The following is a 21,617-nucleotide window of genomic DNA, read 5'->3' as shown; positions in this document are numbered from 1 at the left end:
CTGGCCTGTTACTCCTGGCTGACTGCTGGCGCTGTACTTGGCCCCCACTCCGGGTGGCGCTGAACCTAACCAGCTGCTGCCACGGTAGCAGCCTCCTGCCCTGGCTTGGCTGGCTGTTCGTATACCTGGCTAGCTGCTGCGGCGCTAGCCCCATCCTGCCCGTTAGCATGATCGCTGCAGCTGCCCTCATCGCCGGTTGTTGATTTTCCGACTCATTTTCAACCATCCTCCTTCTTTTTCAAAAAGGACGGTAAATACAACTGTCTCTTTGGCATGTTGAAATACCGTTTGATCCTGGTTGCTTGCTCCCCAGATGCCGCAAATATCCCAAGTTTTTTTTTTTTAATGTCAGGAGCGTGATTTGTTGCTCTTTTCAGTGCATCAACAAATCTCCGACTCTTTCAAATGATGTTAAATTTTTATAAACAACATTATTACCGGCATCCCCAAGGGGCCGCTGTCCCATTTCAGTGTGAGCGGCATTGCCAATTTGGCGTAGAAGAAGAAGTGGGCGAGCCTAAAGGGGAGAGAGAGGGAGCGAAAAGGAGTGTTGTCTCCATGCAACAGCCATCTGAGGCGTCTCTGTGTTTTTATACACTACACCACCACCCCGAAGGAAGAACCGGATGTAGGAGCGATGACGAACAAGCCACGGAAATTGCAGGTCCACATATTATTATTTTCTAACCACGAGAGGTGTCGGATCTGCCCAAATAACTCCCGGAACACAGGGAGGCCAAAATCAAGAGGTGCCGGATCGTGTTCCGGCAGGATCCAGCATAAATTAACCCCTGACTGTATCCCAAAAGGCTAGATCAGGGATCACTAAATCTGGACCTTGGTGCCACTTTTCCTGTCGTGTTTTCCACGTCTCTCTTCCCTAACACACCTGAATCAAATGATGATGTCATCAGCAACCTCTCCAGAAGCTTGATAATGATCCTGATTATTTTGATTCAGGTGTGATGGAGGAGGGAGACATGGAAAACACGACAGGAAAAGTGGCACCGAGGTCCGGATTTAGTGAACCTTGGGCTAGATTGTCTGTCCTTTATCCATTTTAGACGAGTCTGCTCCTCAGTCATACAAGGCAACAGTGCAGGCAGACCCAGCGCTGCCACTAGAGGTCAGTGTATCGTCCATCATTAAACAAAATTAGGGCTGTCAAACGATTGAAACCTTTAAATGAGTTAAATACAGCTTAAAAATTAATTAATCGTAATTAATCGCAATTCAAACCATCTTTAAAATATGCCATATTTTTCTGTAAATTATTGTTGGAATGGAAAGATAAGACACAAGACGGATATATACATTCAACATACGGTACATAAGTACTGTATTTGTTTATTATAACAATAAATCAACAAGATGGCATTAACATTATTAACATTCTGTTAAAGCGATTCATGGATAGAAAGACTTGTAGTTCTGAAAGATAAATGTTAGTACAAGTTATAGAAATTTTATATTAAAAACCCTCTTAATGTTTCGTTTTAATAAAATTTGTAAATGTCAATAATTACACAATGCTCATGGGTGCTTAAGCCCATAAAATCAGTCGTACCCAAGCGCCAGCAGAGGGCGACAAAACTCCCAAAAACACAGGTAATAAGTTGGCATTGCACTGTGCTGTCATTTTAATCTGTTTGAGCGGGGCATGTGCGTTAATTGCGTCAAATATTTTAACGTGATTAATTAAAGAAATAAATTATCGCCCGTTAACGCGATAATTTTGACAGCCCTAAACAAAATACAATACATTTGGGTAGTTTTTTTTTTAGATTTAGGCGTATTTAAAGGGTTAATTCCCACTTACACGGAAATTTTGGTTACGTCGCCAGCATAGGAATAGAACTCGTTCGTAAATCGTAACCCAGGGACTACCTGTATATGATAAAAACAAACCGCACAGAAGACGTTCTCAAAATGCATTTGACATTTACAACACTGCCCCTCTCTTATACCTCTCAGTTTCCTTGGCATAATATTTCATAGCCTTTAATGAATCATGCTCAAGGAGTTCATTACTTGGTCAGACTCATTTTGAGAGCTTATTTGAAAAACTGCTGCACGGCACAGTTCGTAATAAAGTGCCAGTGGACTGAATACAGATGAATGCATTTCAGTGGCCGTCTTATCAGTGCTCTGATGGGAATCTACAGACAGCTCCGTTGTCAGACAACCAATAAGTTTGGGCACAAAAATACATTTTCACTTGAGCAGCTAATATAACTACTCAATGGACTAGAGGGCGGTATTAAGGTATTAAGGCTCTAAGGTGCTAGTCACATGATCTGTTTGAAAAATAATTTTGACCCATTTTGAAATACTTTGAAGGATTCTTGTATATTTCATTAATGATTGATGTTTTATTGCTTTGGAACTTTTATAGACGTTATTTTACCAGCCAGGTCTTTATATATATATATATTAAGGCTGTCAAAATTATCGCGTTAACGGGCGTTAATTATTTTTTTTTAATTAATCACGTTAAAATATTTGACGCAATTAACGCACTTGCCCAGCTCAGACAGGTTTAAATGACATTAAAGTGAAAGGCCCACTTATTAATTGTGTTTTGCGGAGTTTTGCTGCCCTCTGCTGGCGCTTGGGTGCGACTGATTTTATAGTGTAAGTAATTATTGCCATCAACAATGGCGGGCTACTAGTTTATTTTTTTATTTAAAATTTTACAAATTTTATTAAAACGAAAACATTAAGAGGGGTTTTAATATAAAATTTCTATAACTTGTACTAACATTTTTCATAAAGAACTACAAGTCTTTCTATCCATGGATCACTTTAACAGAATTTTAATAATGTTAATGCCATCTTGTTGATTTATTGTTATAATAAACAAATACAGTCCTTATGTACCGCATGTGTAATATATATAGCCATCTTGCATCTTATCTTTCCATTCCAACAATAATTTACAGAAAAATGTGGCATATTATATAGATGGTTTGAATTGCGATTAATTGCGATTAATTACGATTAATTAATTTTTAAGCTGTAATTAACTCGATTAAAAATTTTAATCGTTTGACAGCCCTAATATATATATATATACACACACATATATAGATATAGATATATATGTATATAATACGGTATAGGAAAGTCAATTAGGTACATGCAATTGAGCAAAGCCTACACAAAGGTTGAGGAATCACTACAATTGCCAAGTACAGAGGTATGAAAAAGTATGTGAACCTTTTGGTATTTCTCACATTTCTGCATAAAATCACCATCAAATGTGATCTTTGTCAAAATCACACAGTTGAAAAAACAGCGTCTGCTTTAACTCCAGTGCTTCTCAATTATTTTCTGTTACGCCCCCCAGGAAGACGTAAACGTTCTGCGCCCCCCCAACTCTCTGCCGCCACTGTAAATATACTGTAGTATCATTTGTCTATAAAATTCTTATTATTATACAAGAACACCTCTGCATAACGTGCCCATTGTAATATTAAAGAAGAAAAAAAAAGTTAAAAAAAAAAAAGAACACATCCATACTGTAAAAATAGACTTAAGATACATTTTTTGACCGTTTGATACTAAAAAAAAAAAAAAAAAAAAAAAATTGATTAGCAACATTAACTCAAGAAGACAATATGCCAAACAATTAGACTGAAAAAACTCAAATTAATTGAACAAAAACGACAATGTCATTGGACAGAGAGACAGTTTTCATTTTTGCTGCAGGCAGTATCAGCTGTGGTGTTGGGTTATTTTCCATTGAGCAACTTGGTATGCCACCTTATGTGATGCTGACAGTGCTCCCTGGTTTACTGGTGTAACACTGACAAAGCAGGACGATTTTTTGCAATATTCAGCACGTTTTCGCTGAAAAAAAGAATTCCTGCAGTCCGCTGCGAACATTTTTAGACAAAGTAAACAGACTGGTCTTTCCTCATCTCCCACTGTACTAAAAGTCAAAGCCGCAAGCCAAATGCTACATCCGCTTCATTATATTTCTTCGTCTTAGCTTTTCATATCTCCAGTGCTCTTTGCTGTGTGCTCGTTTGGTTCAAAATAATGCGCACATGCTGAAAATGAGAGCGCCACTGCCACCCACTCAGTGAATGTGCAATTACACTTTATTCTAGTTCATCAAAAAAAATATGTTCCACAAGGCCACATGCCACCCCCAGCATTGCTCTGCGCCCCCCTGGGGGGGCCCGCCCCACTATTTGAGAAGTACTGAACTAAAACCACCCAAACAGTTATAGGTTTTCATATTTTAATGAGGATAGCATGCAAACAATGACAGAAGGGGGAAAAATAAGTAAGTGAACCCACTGCCTAAGGAGACTTGAAGAGCAATTGAGATTTTTACCAAACACTGATGAGTGGTTTAAAGCTGCCCTGCCCACTATAAAACACACACCTGACAAGAATTGTCTTGATGAGAAGCATTGTCTGATGTGCATTATGGCTCGGTCAAAAAAAGCTGTCTGAAGATAATCAAAGATTGTTGATTTGTATAAAGCTGGGAAAGGATACAAAACTATCTCAAAAAGTCTGGATGTTCATCAATCGACAGTCAGAGAAGTTGTCTACAAATGGAGAGAGTTTGGCTCTGTTGCTTCTCTCCTAAGGAATGGCTATCCACCAAAGATGATGCCGAGAGTTTAGCGCAGAATACTCAGAGAGGTAACAAAAGAACCATAGATTGTCTTACAGAAATCACTGGCACAGTCCAGTCCAGTCCAAAAGTAAAACTATGGCCAAGAACGGTGTTCACTGCAGGACTCCACAGATGAAGCCACTGCTGTCTAAAAATTATTGTTGCTCGTTTAATGTTCGCAAAAAGGCACTTGGACACTCCACAGAGGTTTTGGCAAAATATTTTATGGACTGATGAAACCAAAGTTGAATTGTTTGGGAGTAACACACAACATCATGTGTGGAGGAAAAATGGAACAGCGCACCAACATCAACACCTTATCCCCACCGTGAAGCATGGTGGAGGGAGCATCATGATTTGGGGCTGTTTTGCTACCTCAGGGCCTGGACAACTTGCAATCATTAATGGAAGAATGAACTCAAAAGTTTTGTAGGAAAACCTGAGGCCGTCTGTCAGACAGTTGAAGCTAGAGAGAGGATGGATGCTGCAACAAGACAATGATCCAAAACACAGAAGTAAATCAACTTCAGAATTGTTTCAGAAGAACTAAATACACGTTCTGGATTGGCCAAGTCAAAGTCCAGACTTGAACCCCATTGAGATTCATTCCATATATCCCAGGAATCTGATGAACTACAACAGTTTTGTACAGAGGAATGGGCCAGGATTAGTCCTGATCGATGTGCCAGACTGATCTGCAGCTACAGGAAGCGTCTGGGTGAAGTTATTGCTGCCAAAGGGTGGGCCACAAAATATTAAATGTGATGGTTCACTTGCTTATTTTCCCACTACTGTCATTGTTTGCATACTATCTTCATCAAAATATGAAAACCTATAAATTAGGGTTGTCAAACGATTAAAATTTCTAATCGAGTTAAATTACAGCTTAAAAATTAATTAATCGTAATTTATCCCAATTCAAACCATCTATAAGATACGCCATATTTTTCTGTAAATTATTGTTGGAATGGAAAGATAAGACACAAGACGGATATATACATTCAACATACGGTACATAAGTACTGTATTTGTTTATTATAACAATAAATCAACAAGATGGCATTAACATTATAAACATTCTCTTAAAGTGATCCATGGACAGAAAGACTTGTAGTTGTTAAAAGATAAATGTTAGTACAAGTTATAGAAATTCTATATTAAAACCCCTCTTAAAGTTTTCGTTTTATTAAAATTTGTAAACTATTCAATCAAAAAATAAACTCGTAGCTCGCCATTGTTGATGTCAATAATTACACCATGCTCACTCATTGTGCTTAAACACATAAAATCAGTTGGACCCAAGCGCCAGCAGAAGGCGCCAAACACCAAAAAACAAGTAAAAAGCGGGCATTACACTGTACTGTCATTTTAATCTGTTTGAGCGGGGCATGTGCGTTAATTGTGTCAAATATTTTAACGTGATTAATTTTAAAAAATTAATTACCGCCCGTTAACGCGATAATTTTGACAGCCCTACTACAAATGGTTGGGTGGTTTTAGTTAAAGCAGACACTGTTTTTTCATCTGTGTGATTTTGACAAAGATCAGATCACATTTGATGGTGATTTTAGGCAGAAATGTTCAGGGGTTCAGATACTTTTTCATACCTCTGTAAATTGAACGTTTACTATTTACAACAGCATTCACATTTCTTTTGACTCTTGAACATCTTCATAACTTTCTTCTCACCATGCCATTCCAAATAATGAAATATCTCTTCATCGTATGTGCCCTGTTCTTGACCGGCGACCATTCGAATGTGTCATTCACCATCAGCTGAACAGCATAAGCAGTATAGAGAATAGATGACTGAATAGAGTTTCTTTCTTTGGTATTCTATTCAAATGGTTATTCACTTCTATAGATAATTGTTGGCTGATAAGGTCACGCTCAAGCCTCCTGTCAAATTAACTTTAAGTCGGAGTCTGATGAGTACCAAAAAGACTGGAAAAAGATTACGGGTTGACAGCTCTTCTGTATAGGTGTCGTAAGGCTCATAGTAGCTCAATTATCGCTCGACTGAACAAGTACAGATGAGGCCCAATTAGCCCTCTATCTTGACACGAACAAAGAAATAGATAACGGCACAAAGGAAACTTATCGGTTGTCAGACAGTAAAAGCAACCGTCAAAATTTGTCTCAGTCAGTAAGCCTGTTATTTACTCATTTACAACCGTTGACATGTTGAGATCATAGGCAGAGTTTGACTTTTTGGGCAGGGGGGGCACATGTTGATGACCCCGAAACGCAGTGTCAGCAATAAAATGAATTCGAGCTGTCAAAATTATCGCGTTAACGGGCTGTAATTAATTTTTTAAATTAATCACGTTAAAATATTTGGCGCAAACAGATTAAAATGACAGCACAGTGTCATGTGCACTTGTTACTTGTGTTTTTTGTCTCCCTCTGCTGGCGCTTTGTTGCAACTGAATATATGGGTTTAAGTACAATGAGCATTGTGTAATTATTGACGTCAACAATGGCGAGCTACTAGTTTATTTTTTTGATTGAAAATTTTACAAATTTTATTAAAACGATAACATGGGGGTTTTAATATAAAATTTCTATAACTTGTACTAACATTTATCTTTTAAGAACTACAAGTCTTTCTATCCAAGTATCTGAACCTTTTGGAATATTTCTGCATAAAATCCCCATCAAATGTGATCTGATCTTTGTCAAAATCACACAGATGAAAAAAACAGTGTCTGCTTTAACTAAAACCACCCAACCATTTATAGTAAGGCTGTCAAAATTATCGCGTTAACGGGCAGTAATTAATTTTTTAAATTAATCACGTTAAAATATTTGATGCAATTAACGCACATGCCCCGCTCAAACAGATTAAAATGACAGTACAGTGTAATGCCCGCTTGTTACTTGTTTTTTGGTGTTTGGCGCCCTCTTCTGGCGCTTGGGTCCAACTGATTTTATGGGTTATTACCATGAGTGAGCATAGTGTAATTATTGACATCAACAATGCCGAGCTACTAGTTTATTTTTGGATTGAAAATCTTACAAATGTTAATAAAACAAAAACATTAAGAGGGGTTTTAATATAGAATTTCTGTAACTTGTACTAATATTTATCTTTTAAGAACTACAAGTCTTTCTATCCATGGATCACTTTAAGAGAATGTTAATAATGTTAATGCCATCTTGTTGATTTATTCTTATAATAAACAAATACAGTACTTATGTACAGTATGTTGAATGTATATATCCGTCTTGAGTCGTATCTTTCCATTCCAACAATAATTTACAGAAAAATATGGCATATTTTATAGATGGTTTGAATTGCAATTAATTACGATTAATTAATTTTAAGCTGTGATTAACTGGATCAAAAATTTTAATCGTTTGACAGCCCTAAATGTAATAAATTGACAATGAGCATTTTTTGTTTCCTATCATTCTTGAGGGGAATTCTAAATCAGGCTGCTTAGCAATACTTTTTGCCAAGATTGTTATCCAATGAATATGATATGCCCGCCGGTGTCATGCCAATGTAGTTACCCCAGTCAAAAATTGTATCCCCTGGGCGGAGCCATATGCAGGTAGTTTTGTGTCTTTATTATTCAATCCAAAAAAAGTTGCTTCAATAAAAAAAAGTTGCTTCAATCAAAATATATATTTTGAATTTTAAAAAAAGTCACTTCAATTAAAAAAAATGTGTTTGAATGCAAAAATGAATTTGAAATTCAAAAAAATGCATGTGAAAGCTATTTTTCTTTGATTTTCCTTTGATTTTGATTTTTTTTCAATTTTTTTATTTTTTTAATTGAAGCAACTTTTTTGATTGAAGTAATGTTGATATGTGTTTTGGCCACATTTTGGCTAGGATGTTTTTGTCTTCATAATTCAACAAAAAAAGAAGTTGCTTCAAAAAATGTATATATTTTCAAAATGAAAAATCACTTCAATCAAAAAAAGAAAAAAAATCAATCATAGAAAATGTTTTCGAATGCGAAAAAATATTTGAGATTGAAAAATTTGCATGTGAACACTTAATTTTTCATTGAAAAAGTTTGATTGAAGCAATCCTTTTTGTCTTTGGGCCATATTATGGGTAGGACATTTGTTTTTTCTAAATCATTCAATCCCACAAAAGGTTGATCCAATCAATCAAAAAAAAAAATCATTTGAAAAATAAAATTTCCCTCCCCTAATTTTTTTTTTTTTTCAAAATTATATGCAAAGCAAATGACCGTCTAAGGTGCTAGTCATATGATTTGTTTGAAAAATAATTTTGACCCATTATAAAAATATACTTTTGTGTTCATTTCATTCATTTTTGTTGCAGTTTCTTTGCTTTACAACTTTTATTCATTCATTCATTTATTCATTTTCCATGCCGCTTATTCCTCACGAGGGTCGCGGATCATAGTCAATCAATCAATCAATCAAGTCAATTTCATGCAATAACACTTTTCGGCCACCAGGGGGGTCCTGGGCCCCCCCCCTTAAAATCCGCTTATGGTTGAGATGCATAATGCTGTTTAAGGACAATGTCAGAGGTCCTTACATTTCAAATGAGTTAATTCTGAGCTCCTAATTGGGAGGTTAAATTCAATTCCATTCACCAGACACTCTTGTCTGCGGACTGTAAAGATCACGGAGGAAAGCGATGGAGAATCGTGTGTCTTCTTTCAACCATCTCCAGTCTTAAACCTTCTTTTAATGGATATGGTCCATGAGTGTACATCTAATTGGTATGCTGATGGGGTTGCGGGGTCCATCTAGGCAGTTTAAGCAGAAATAAGTGAAGTCATGCTTTTTGTAAGCGCTCTCTTACACTTACTTTCCATGATATTAGCATTGATTGTCCTCTGTTTCAAGGTGCATTAATTGCACAGCGGAGAAGGAGGAGGGACTGCGATGTGATGCACTTTCAGCTGGTTGGACTGACTCTACCTTGTATTTTTTTCGACTGCTTGTATTACTCTAACACAACTAATATAAAATTAATAGCACTTATACCATAGTTTAAGGAAAACAATCAGAAAATAGGGTAAAAGAGATACATGACGCCTTCTTATCACGGGAGCCCAATGTATGCGTCATGAGCAAGACTGACGCTGACAAGCCCATTTCTGCACCACCAACTCTCGCAATCAGTTCTTCCGTACAGTCCGGAACAAATGGCGGGGCGTCCTGTCCCAACACAAGGAACACCGGAAAACACTCAATATCCAACTCATAACACGACTGATAAGATTCCAAGAGGCCCTTTGACACTGAGGTGGCAAAATCCACAACCCTCGTTGCCCTGACAACAGTAACTCCCGAATCCTCCTGTCCAATCCACAAACAGACAGTAATCCTAAACAACGCCCAAGCACACGTTTCTTCTGCCCACATCACGTCCTGCGAGAGCCTTGAAAAAGACTGAATGTTTAACTAATCGTGGCCATTTTTCTCGGGAACCTTTTGTCGACCTGTGATATGATGACCTTGGAACGAGTCTGCCTCCTCGTCTGAGTCTGTTTCTGTTTCGCCTTGCCGTTGGATCGCTCTCAACCTGAATAAATTGTCAACTTGTGCTTCAAAAGCTTTTCCAGCTTTCAAAATGGAGTCATTACAAGGGGTTAGCACTAAGGTGAATGTGCGGAGTTTGGCCTTTTGGCCGGGTTGTCGGGTTCTCACAGGCCCGGGTCGTTGGAGCTGCACCAGCGCAGATCCAGCGTTTTGGCTGGCATAGTTCCGACAATCTGGCTACTGGCAAACTGTCCAATCCACAAACAGACAATAATCCTAAACAACGCCCAAGCACACCTTTCCTCTGCCCACAGCCCAACCCGCGAGAGCCTTGAAAAAGACTGAATGTTTAACTAATCGTGGCCATTTTTCTCGGGAACCTTTTGTCGACCTGTGATATGATGACCTTGGAACGAGTCTGCCTCCTCGTCTGAGTCTGTTTCTGTTTCGCCTTGCCAGGCTTATTATATTTCAATGCAGTCGTGTTCAGGCTGGGATACCTCTCATACTTGCCTGATATGAAAAAGACTGAACCTTGGATCAGGAAGTAATAAGTCATTTACTGAATTTGGCGTGTTGCCAAAAAAGGCCAACTTTGCCACCCTGCCCAAGTCAGGCCCATGAATGAAAACTCACCATTTTGATAACTTTAGATTTCATATGTCTCATGAACAGTCTGCCAAATTTTGAGAAGGATCCAACTAACTCCCTAGGTGCCGATGTCTCAGATATGCTACCTGTAACTCGATATAAATTTCACATTCAATCCAAAATAACCAATTCCCTGTTAGGTTTGGAATATGGGTGCAAGAGACTTTTTGGAGCAGTTTTGCACAACGTATCGACTCCCCAGATTTTATCACTCTACGTTGAAAAAACCTAATAGGAGAGACCTTTTTGAAAAATTCAAGGAGGCACTACTGAGTCATTTTTTTTTTTTTTTTTTTTGAAGGTCGCAAAATTATCAAAATTTAAGCCAAACCGCATGTATGTACACATTTGAGTTTTCAAGCATGTTAAGCCCTTCAGATTGGTCATTTTCATTTGCCGTGAAAAAATAATTATAAGGAACATTTGGATTCCAATAGGGCTCGCGCACCACTCAGTGCTCGGACTCTAAATATATATGTATATACATCTTGAAGGGAATAGTATCTTTTCTCGTATTGACCGATCGACTGTTTGTATTACTCTAACACACCCAATATAAAATAAATAGCACTTATATCATAGTTTACGGAAAACAAGCAGAATATAGGGCATAAGAGCTACATGACGCCTTCTAATCACGGAAGCCCAAGGTGTGCGTCATGCAACTGACTGAGCATTGTTGACACTGACAAGCCCACGTCTGCACCACCAACTCTCGCAATCAGTTCTTCCGGAAAGTCCAGAACAAATAGTGGGACGTCCTGTCTCAGCACAAGAAACACCGGAGAACGCTCGATATCCAACTGATAGCATGACTGATAAGACTCCAAGAGCCCCTTTGACACGGAGGTGGCAAAATCAACAACCCTTGTTGCCCCGACAACAGTAACTCCTGAATCCTCCTGTCCAATCCACAAACAGACAATAATCCTAAACGATGCCCAAGCACACCCTTCTTCTGCCCGCAGCCTGCCTTGCGAGAGCCTTCAAAAAGACTGAATATTTAACTAATCGTGGCCATTTTTCTCAGGAACCTTTTGTTGACTTGTGATATGGTGACCTTGGAACGAGTCAGCCTCCTCGCCCGAGTCTGTTTCTCTTTCGCCTTGCTGTTTGATCGCTCTCGACCTGAACAAATTGTCAACTTGTGCTTCGAAGGCTTTTTCCAGCTTTCAAAATGGAGTCAGTACAAGGGGTCAAGACTAAGGTGTCGGGTCGTTGGAGCTGCACCAGCGCAGATCCGGCGTTTTGGCTGGCGTAATTCCGGCAATCTGGCTAAAAGGTCAGATTCCTTTAGCATGTGTCGATAAAGGTTTCTCGTGTATAATCTCATTTCAAATTTGGCCAATTTGATACTTATTTTTAATTGTGATTACAAATTTAATATAACTAGGGGCAGCAATTCGAATTGCATTCTTATGATGATTTGTAGTAAAATTGGCATGCTGGTTCCACAATTTCTAGCATTGCAAGTCTTCCTCCTCCACAAACTGGTCAAAACATAATAGTTAGAGAAATATTTAAAGCAACACTTGGTAACTTGTAGCCTTGAGATTGCCCATGCTTCCTCACAATTTTGCTTCTCAAGTCCTCAGATATTTCTATGGTCTTCTTTCTTTTCTTCATGCTCAATGTGGTACACACAAGGACACAGGACAGATATTGAGTCAACTTTAATCCATTTTAACTGGCTGCAAGTGCGATTTAGTGTTTGCTACCACTTGTTATGTGCTACAAGTACTGTTGGTGCTGTTAATTACACAAATTAGAGAAGCATAACATGCATTTTCAAAGAGTGTCTGGCCCATTTTTGGAGTTTTGTGTAAAATGATCTTTTTTTTTTCCCCATTCTGTTTTTTCATTGCAAGCAAAATAAATGGAGATATTACTACCAACGCATTTGTAATTGCAATCATTTTCTGGGAGAAATTGAGCATTGTCTGACAGAATTGCAGTGGTGCCAATACTTTTGGCCAGCACTGTATGTCGTAACGTCTAGAATCGTTTCCATAGCAGCAGTGTTTGATCGGTATGTTCTTTTTGTAAACATTACTGGCAGAAAAAAGGAGCAATAACACGAGTTGTATGCGAGGGCGCGTCTATGTTAACCCACTTCCGTGTTAAGATGGCGACCTCCCGGTCTAATAATAGCATTCGTGCGGTACGCTACTGGCTAACTTGCAAATGTTCTTAAATGCTATAAAATGCTAATTTTTACCACATTGTTTCTGGTGCACACGAGAAACAAACAGGTGTGGACCAAATTGTTTTTGGTGCGCACTTGAAACAATATGGTGCACACCAGATGGTTTAAATTTTATTTCTGTCGATGTCCTTTTAGGGGCTGCGTACATTTGCCTTATAAGGGTTAAATGTTTTAATTGGAAATAAATGAACTAAATTTTGCATAGCTGTCCACTGTATTGACCACTTTTCCTGAAATGGTTAAAGCGTTTGTTTGTCACATAACTCACATTGCTTACTGTAACGACCAGGGAGGTTGTAGAAGGATGGACTTCAACTCCCAAAATGCAACGCCGGCCGAATAGCGCTTCTCCGGCCATATGCGGTGTGACTGCCACCGCTCGGCTGAGTGGCGAAAGTGCAGCGCTCGCCATCAAGCAAGAAAGCGCCAGGCGGGCAGCGGCTCCAGAGGTGGAAACTGGAAAGATGGACTAGCCCGTTATGTGTCTTAGCTGTCCTCCTTCAAGATGTTCCCCGGAGTTTTCTATGCACTGCTGGCGGGTTTCCTCGCGGCCGTGGCGTCGTCGTCGGCCAAGCTGTCCCTGGGAGCGGACTACCTGAAGGGAGTGTGCGAGACGGGGCTACGGACGTGGGGCGAACAGCGGCGATTTCGTCAAGTAGACGAAACGACCGCCTGTGACCGGGTGAGTCATGATGAAGGAGGCTGAAGTTGCTGGTCCGGCTGCTTCAGCTTCAGCAGCGGTGACGACGAACGTGATTGCTGGGTGACATTGCAGCCGTGTGTGGTATCGCCTTGTCTCCCGTCTCCTCCCTCTAGGGTCGCGCTTCCTCTCTGACCTTCACGCATCTATAAATACATCACCATTTTCTGCAGAAGTCACCCTGAAATGAAGGCATGTCGAAATAGCAGGCCAATCTCGCGTACTTAAAAGCAATTAAGACCCCATCATGTTATTATTCTTTACTGGCACATTTTACACTTCATTTGGATACCAGGCACGTGCGATCCTTACAACATAGGACTATTATTGTTAAGTTTGTGTTATCTTGACTTGCAAGTTTCAATCTTTGCTCGAACAAACTCGCAATTCACGTTTTCCCAGCAAGGCCAAGAAGCAAAATTGATATTTGCCACGTGGCAAAAGTGATTTTGCCATGTGGCATTTTTTCTTGACTATGTGGATTTTTTTTTTTTTTTTTTTTTCTTTTTTTTTTTTTTTGCTATGTGGTAAAATTGATTTTGCCTTGTGGCATTTTTTTGCCATGTGACAAAACTGATTTTGTCATGTTGCTTTTTTTTTTTTAGCATGTAGCAAAATTGATTTTGCCATGTGGCATTTTTTTTTGCCATGTGCCAAAATTGATATTGCCATGTGGCATTTTTTTTTAGCTATGTGGCGTTTTTTGCCATGCGGCAAAATGGATTTTGCCATATGGCATTTTTTCTTGACCATGTGGCATTTTTTTTGCTCTGTGGCAAAATTGATTTTGATATGTGGCTTTTTTTTTTTTTTACCATGGGGCATTTTTTTGTTGCCATGTGGCAAAATTGATATTGCCATGTGGCATTTTTTTCTTTGACCGTGTGGCATTTTTTTGCCATGTGGTAAGATTGATTTTGCCATGTGGCATTTTTTTAGCCATGTGGCAATTGTTTTTGCCATGCGGCAAAAAATCGATTTTGCCATGTGGCGTTTTTTTCTTGACCATGTGGCATTTTTTTCGCTCTGTGGCAAAATTGATTTTGCTATGTGGCATTTTTTTTTTTTTACCATGGGGCTTTTTTTTTGCCATGTGGCATTTTTTTGCAATGTGGCAAAACCGATTTTTGCCATGTGGCATTTTTTTGCCATGTGGCAAAATGGATTTTGCCATGTGGCATTTTTTTGACCATGTGGCATTTTTTGACATGTGGCAGCATTGATTTTGCCATGTGGCATTTTTTTGCCATGTGGTTTAATGATTTTGCCATGTGGCATTTTTTCTTGACCATGTGGCATTTTTATTAATTTTTTTTTTTGCGATGTGGCAAAATTGATTTTGCCATGTCACATTTATTTATTTGATTTTTTTGGGCATGTGGCAAAATGTATTTTGGCATGTGGTATATTTTTGCCATGTGGCAAAATGGATTTTGGTTTGTTTGTTTTTCTGCCATTTAATATGAATGGGAAATTTGGACGTGCATAGCTGTCAATAGCATAGCCTGACTTGGGTGCCAGTTAAATGTCAATGCAGTGTAATGCAAAGTGTATGGCCAAAAATCACAGCCACACGTTTTTCTGCCATTCAATATGAATAGAAAATTTGGACGTGTATTTGGACGAGCTTTGATTCTGAATTGAGATCTGATTTTTGGGGGAAATGAAAAATGTGGTGAGTGACTCAATTTTGCGATGGCATCAATTTTCAGCTCCACATCCCTCTGAGGCTACTGTGCGGCGGGCTGCTTTTCACCTGCAATGCTGTGATGTGGACCTTTCTTGCCAAAGCACTCAGGTACTCCTCCTCATCCACCCGGACCACTGTGACCACCACTGCCTCCAACTTCGTATCTTCCGTGAGTTGCAGCCTAGCACTTTCAAACACACACACTTAAGCATATAGTCATGTGAAAAAATTAGGACTCCCCATGAAATATTCCATTCTTTATTAAGAAATGTTCACATATCAATGTCTGATCTTCTTTTTCTTTATCTCTGGAAAAGAAAGTGTTTTAATCGCAGGTCAGCAACAAAAATTAACATTGTTTTAACTCATTAAACCAAATACATCAATAAAAATGCATATTCTAACTGAGGAAAAAGTTAGGACACCCTACCATCTACAAGCTGTGTTGCCCCCTTTGGCGGAAATAACTTCAGCGAGACGCTTTTTGTAGCCATCTATCAGTCTTTGACATAGGTCTGAAGAAAGTTTGTCCCACTCCTCAACGCAAGAGTCAGAAATATGCATCGGACAAGGTGTCAAGAGTCTAGAATCTGCATTGTACAAGGTGATGATGCTGGAACTTTTATTGGTGCTGTTCCAGTGAGATTTGCAAAGATGGCTGCCTGAAGAAAACATCAAAACTCCCTCAGTCCTTGATGATATGTCAGGCAAAGGCACTGTGGTTAAATCTTCAATAAATGCGCAATTTACATTGAAATTTTCGACAGCTTTCTTATTCCTTCAATTAAAAAAATGTCATTTTCCAAGATGACAATGCGTCATGCCACAGAGTTAAATCTGTTAAAGCATTCCTTGGAGAAAGACTCATCCAGTCAATGACATGGCCTGCAAATAGCCCAGATCTAAACCCCACTGACAACCTGTGGTGGATGGAAATTGGGAAAAAAATGGTCCACAGCAAGGCTCCGACCTGCAAGGATGATCTGGCAACTGAAATCAAAGAGAGTTGGTACCAAATTGATGAAGAATACTCATCAAGTCCATGCCTCAGAGACTGCAAGCTGTCATAAAAGCCAGAGGTGGTGCTACTAAATACTAGAGATGTGTTTTGTTATTTCTTTGTTTGTTTCTCATGATTCCATATTTTTTTCCCTCAGAATGGAGTGATTCCTTATATATTTCCCTGCACTTGCGCTATAAAAGTAACATTTACTGACCACCATAATGTTTTTTATTCATTTCTTTTAGTGTTTCTGAGTGCTAAAGAGTTGCAATTTTGAACTAATTCATTATTTTTTCAAGCTTTTTATCTGAGTTTGTTCTCCATGATAAAATGTCTGAGTGAGTGCTCGTCCGAGACTGGTGATTCCATACTTTTCGCAAGGGGTTGTATATATTCAGTGCCCTCCATAATTATTGGCACCCCTGAAAAATATGTTTGTTTTAGCTTCTAATAATTTGTTTTTTTTTTATTCAAATAAAATGGGACCTTAATGGAAAAAAAGAAAAAAATCCGGCCTTCAATACAAGTGCATTCATTCAGTGGGGGAAAAAAATCCCACATAGAGACAAAATTATTTTACATCAAATAATGTGTGTCACAATTATTAGCACCCCTGGTGTTACTACAGTTGTGGTCAAAAGTTTACATACACTTGTGAAGAACATAATGTCATGGCTCTCTTGAGTTTCAAATTATTTCTACAACTCTGATTTTTCTCCGATAGAGTGATTGGAACAGATACTTCTTTGTCACAAAAAACATTCATGAAGTTTGGTTCTTTTATGACTTTATTATGGGTTAACAGAAAAAGTGATCAAATCTGCTGGGTCAAAAATATACATACATGGATCTGAAAAAGCGAATCACAGACTTAAACAAGTCAGGAAAGTCACTTGGAGCCATTTCAAAGCTGCTGCAGGTCCCAAGAGCAACAGTGCAACAATTGTTTGTAAGTATAAAGTGCATGGCACTGTTTTGTCACTGCCACGATCAGGAAGAAAACGCAAGCTATCACCTGCTGCTGAGAGAAAATTGGTCAGGAGGGGGAAGATTCAACCGAGAAACCACCAAAAAGCAGATCTGCCAAGAATTAGAAGCTGCTGGAACACAGGTGTCAGTGTCCACAGTCAAGCGTGTTTTGCATCTCCATGGCATGAGAGGCTGCCGTGCAAGAAGGAAGCCCTTGCTCCAAAAGCGGCACCTTAAGGTTCGACTGAAGTTTGCCGCTGATCACATGGACATAGATAAGACCTTCTGGAGGAAAGTTCTGTGGTCAGATGAAACAAAAACCGAGCTGTTTGGCCACAATGCCCAGCAATATGTTTGGAGGAGAAAAGGTGAGGCCTTTAACCCCAAGTACACCATGCCTACCGTCAAGCACGGTGGTGGTAGTATTATGCTGTGGGGCTGTTTTGCTCCCAATGGAACTGGTGCTTTACAGAGAGTAAATGGGATAATGAAGGAGGAGGATTACCTTCAAATTCTTCAAGATAACCTAACGTCATCAGCCCGAAGATTGGGTCTTGGGCGCAGTTGGGTGTTCCAACAGGACCATGACCCCAAACACACATCAAAAGTGGTAATAGAATGGCTAAATCAGGCTAGAATGAAGGTTTTCGAATGGCCTTCCCAAAGTCCTGACTTAAACCCCATTGAGAACTTGTGGACAATGCTGAAGAAACAAGTCCATGTCAGAAAGCCATCAAATTTAACTGAACTGCACCAATTCTGTCAAGAGGAGTGGTCAAAGATTCAACCAGAAGCTTGCCAGAAGCTTGTGGATGGCCTTCAAAATTACACACGGTCCCAGGCTTCAACTGGGACCGTGTGCTTTGGTCAGATGAGACCAAGATTGAGCTTTTTGGCAACAAACACTCTAAGTGGGTCTGGCGTGCCACGAAAGATTCGCATGCTGAAAAGCACCTCATACCCACTGTGAAGTATGGGGGTGGGTCAGTGATGCTGTGGGGCTGTTTCGCTTCCAAAGGCCCTGGGAACCTTGTTAGGGCCATGAATGCTTTGATATAACAGGACATTTTAAATCAAAATCTGTTGCCCTCTGCCCGAAAGCTGAAAATGGGTCGTCACTGGGTCTTTCAGCAAGACAATGACCCTGAACATATGGCCAAATCTACACAGAAATGGTTCACCAGACACAAAATCAAGCTCCTCCCATGGCCATCTCAGTCCCCAGACCTTGTTTTGTTGGCAAAAGGGGGTTGTACAAAGTATTAACACCAGGGGTGCTAACAACACATTATTTGATGTCAAATAGTTTTTTCTTTATGTGGGATTTTTTCCCCCACTGAATGAATGCACTTGTATTGAAGGTTGGATTTTTCTCTTTTTTTTCCATTAAGGTCCCATATTATTTGAATAAAAAAATATATATATTAGAAGCTAAAAAACACATCTTTTTCAGGGGTGCCAATAATTAAGGAGGGCACTGTACATATGACCAAATACGTTGGAAAAAACACAGGCTTCCATAGGGTGTCCTATTTTTTTCACATGACTATACTTATGCAGCTTTTACTCAGCTCATTATTTGAAAATGACTTCACTCTGTTAAACTACCATTTATCATATTTTCTGGACTCTCAGTCGCATGTCCCAAAAAAGCAACTTCTAAAATTCAGTGATAATCTGAAAGAAGCTGCAAAAATACTTTTAAATTTCGACTATTGGTGACACGGTGATATTACTAGAATTGATTTAGGTTGTCGTTGTCAATTTGAGGCTTTCCTGGGCCAGCTGATCTTTGGTGAGGCCCAAATAACACTGTGGTGGGTTGGGATCTCCTTGACGTTCTCCGGCCTGCTCGTGCTGCAGAGAGTTTCGCCGCAGGAACGAGAACCCGACCCGGTTGCCAAAAGGGAAGAATGATACGTCTCGGCTCAGCCTGACTACGTACTTCTAATTCCGGTGGAACATGTGCGATTCTGATTTTGCATCACGCCAAAGATAACGTCTCATGTTATGTGTTTATTCATAAATTGTATTAAGTCGAAGGCAACGGGAAGAGCAAAAATAGGATATTGGCCCTATCCCTATTGCTAGTTGTTTTTTTTTAATTAGCTTAGGTAATTCGGTTCAGGGTCAGACAATATTAAACACGAATATGGACAAACTAGAATTTGAACAAACGGAAAGTTCATACAAGTGTAAATATATATACTGTGTACATACAAATTCACATGCTTTTATTTTGACATTGGTGCCGTAAGACTTTAGATTTGTGTTAGTGAGTGCACGTACTACTGCACTTCCATTCAAAATGGATTGGTATGTCTAGCGTCGTCAATGGAAGCCACTGACTTAACAAGGAATTGACCCAAAAATGCCCCAAAACAAACAGAAAGTGACATTAAATCAACAGAAAGTAACCTGGAAATAATAAATACAGGTAGTCCCCGGGTTAAATCGTGCCCAATTTATGTGATTTTGACTTTACCACGCCAACTCTCATCCGCCATTTTGTCTCCAAGTCATTTTTTTGTCGCGTAACTATTTTCTGCCTATTTATTTATTCTATCAAAACGACATATCATGTTTTTGGATAGTTATTTTGAGCTTTAGGAGGTACAGTGGTATGAAAAAGTATCTGAACCTTTTGGAATTTCTCACATTTCTGCATATAATAACCATCAAATAAGATCTGATCTTTGTCAAAATCACACAGATGAAAAAACAGTGTCTGCTTTAACTAACACCACCCAAATATTTATAGGTTTTCATTTTTTAATGAGGATACTATGCAAACAATGACAAAGGAGGAAAAATAAGTAAGTGAACCATCACATTTAATATTTTGTGAAACCCCCCCCCACCTTTGGCAGCAATAATTTTAACCAGACGCCTCCAGTAGCTGCAGATCAGTCTGACACATCGATCAGGACTAATCTTGGCCTATTCTCCTCTACAAAACTTCTGTAGTTCAGTCAGATTCCTGGGATGTCTGGCATGAATTGCTGTCTTTAGGTCATGCCACAGCATCTCAATGGTGTTCAAGCCTGGACTATGACTTCAGAACGTGTATTTTGTTCTTCTGAAACCATTCTGAAGTTGATTTACTTCAGAACGTGTATTTTGTTCTTCTGAAACCATTCTGAAGTTGATTTACTTCTGTGTTTTGGATCATTGTCTTGTTGCAGCATCCATCCTCTTTTTAGCTTCAACTGTCCGACTGACGGCGTCAAATTTTCCTGCAAAACATCCTGATAAACTTTTGAATTCATTCTTCCATTAATGATTGCAAGTCGTCCAAGCCCTGTTGTAGCAAAACAGCCCCAAATCACAATGCTCTCTCCACCACGCTTCACTGTGGAGATGAGGTGTTGATGTTGGTGAGCTGTTCCATTTTTCCTCCACACATGACATTGTGTGTTCCTCCCAAACTGAACTTTGGTTTCATCAGTCCACAAAATATTTTGGCAAAACGAGCAACAATATTTTTGTTTTTAGACAACAGTGGCTTTCTCCACAGAGTCCTCCCATGAACACCATTCTTGGCCATAGTTTTACATATAGTTGATGTGTGCACAGAGATATTGGACTGCGCCAGTCATTTCTGTAAGTCTTTAGCAGACACGCTAGGGTTCTTTTTTTACCTCTCGGAGTATTCTGTACTGAACTCTTGGCATCATCTTTGGTGGACAGCCACTCCTTGGGAGAGAAGCAACAATGCCAAACTTTCTCCAATTGCAGACAACTTCTCTGACTTACAGAAATTACTGACACAGTCCAATATCTCTGCACACATTAACTATGTGTAAAACTATGGCGAAGAATGGTATTCATGACGGGACACCACAGAGGAAGCTTAAAAAAAAAAAATGTTGCTCGTTTAATGTTCACAAAAAGGCACTTGGACACGCCACTGAAGTTTTGACATAATATTTTGTGGAATGATGAAACCAAAGTTGAATTGTTTGTGAGTAACATACAATGTCGTGTGTATGGAAAAATGGAACCGCTCACAGACATCAACACCTCATCCCAACCGTGAAGCATGGTAAAGAGAGCGTCATAATTTGGGGCTGTTTTGCTTCCTTAGGGCCTGGACAACTTGAAATAATTAAAGGAAGAATGAATTCAAAGGTTTATCAGGATGTTTTGCAGGAAAACCTGAGGCTGTCTGTCAAACAGTTGAAGATAAAAAGAGAATGGATGCTGCAACAAGACAACAATCCAAAACACAGAAGTAAATCAACTTCAGAATGTTTTCAGAAGAACAAAATACATGTTCTGGAG

The 21,617-nt window shown here is 39.2% G+C and overlaps 1 protein-coding gene across 3 annotated transcripts; it reads left to right on the top strand.

Moving 5' to 3' along the window:
- The first annotated feature begins 550 nt into the window (after positions 1 to 550).
- LOC130910984 (transmembrane protein 42) lies at positions 551 to 19,724 on the top strand. 3 transcript variants are annotated; one of them, XM_057828675.1, is made up of 4 exons: positions 551 to 664; positions 1,065 to 1,126; positions 15,384 to 15,530; positions 19,104 to 19,724. In XM_057828675.1, exons 1-4 carry the CDS (start codon positions 559 to 561, stop codon positions 19,248 to 19,250), a joined length of 462 nt encoding a protein of 153 aa, XP_057684658.1. In that variant the 5' UTR covers positions 551 to 558; the 3' UTR covers positions 19,251 to 19,724. The 3 variants fall into 3 exon arrangements, with proteins under 3 accessions (XP_057684658.1, XP_057684657.1, XP_057684656.1); XM_057828674.1 differs by lacking the exon at positions 551 to 664 and adding an exon at positions 11,491 to 13,653 and having other exon boundaries at positions 1,039 to 1,126; XM_057828673.1 differs by lacking the exons at positions 551 to 664; positions 1,065 to 1,126 and adding an exon at positions 8,945 to 13,653.
- The last annotated feature ends 1,893 nt before the right edge of the window (positions 19,725 to 21,617 follow it).

Source organism: Corythoichthys intestinalis, chromosome 22 (assembly GCF_030265065.1).
Source record: "Corythoichthys intestinalis isolate RoL2023-P3 chromosome 22, ASM3026506v1, whole genome shotgun sequence".
NCBI classification, from domain to species: Eukaryota; Metazoa; Chordata; class Actinopteri; order Syngnathiformes; family Syngnathidae; genus Corythoichthys; species Corythoichthys intestinalis.
The sequence above is the reverse complement of the archived record's forward strand: the minus strand, read 5'-3'. Positions and strand labels throughout refer to the sequence as shown.

Coding starts and splice junctions, on each gene's coding strand:
- LOC130910984 (XM_057828674.1), top strand. CDS start 13,477: ATGTTCCCCGGAGTTTTCTATGCACTGCTGGCGGGTTTCCTCGCGGCC. Junction 13,654..15,383: donor AAACGACCGCCTGTGACCGG/GTGAGTCATGAT, acceptor ATCAATTTTCAG/CTCCACATCCCTCTGAGGCT. Junction 15,531..19,103: donor CCTCCAACTTCGTATCTTCC/GTGAGTTGCAGC, acceptor TGTCAATTTGAG/GCTTTCCTGGGCCAGCTGAT.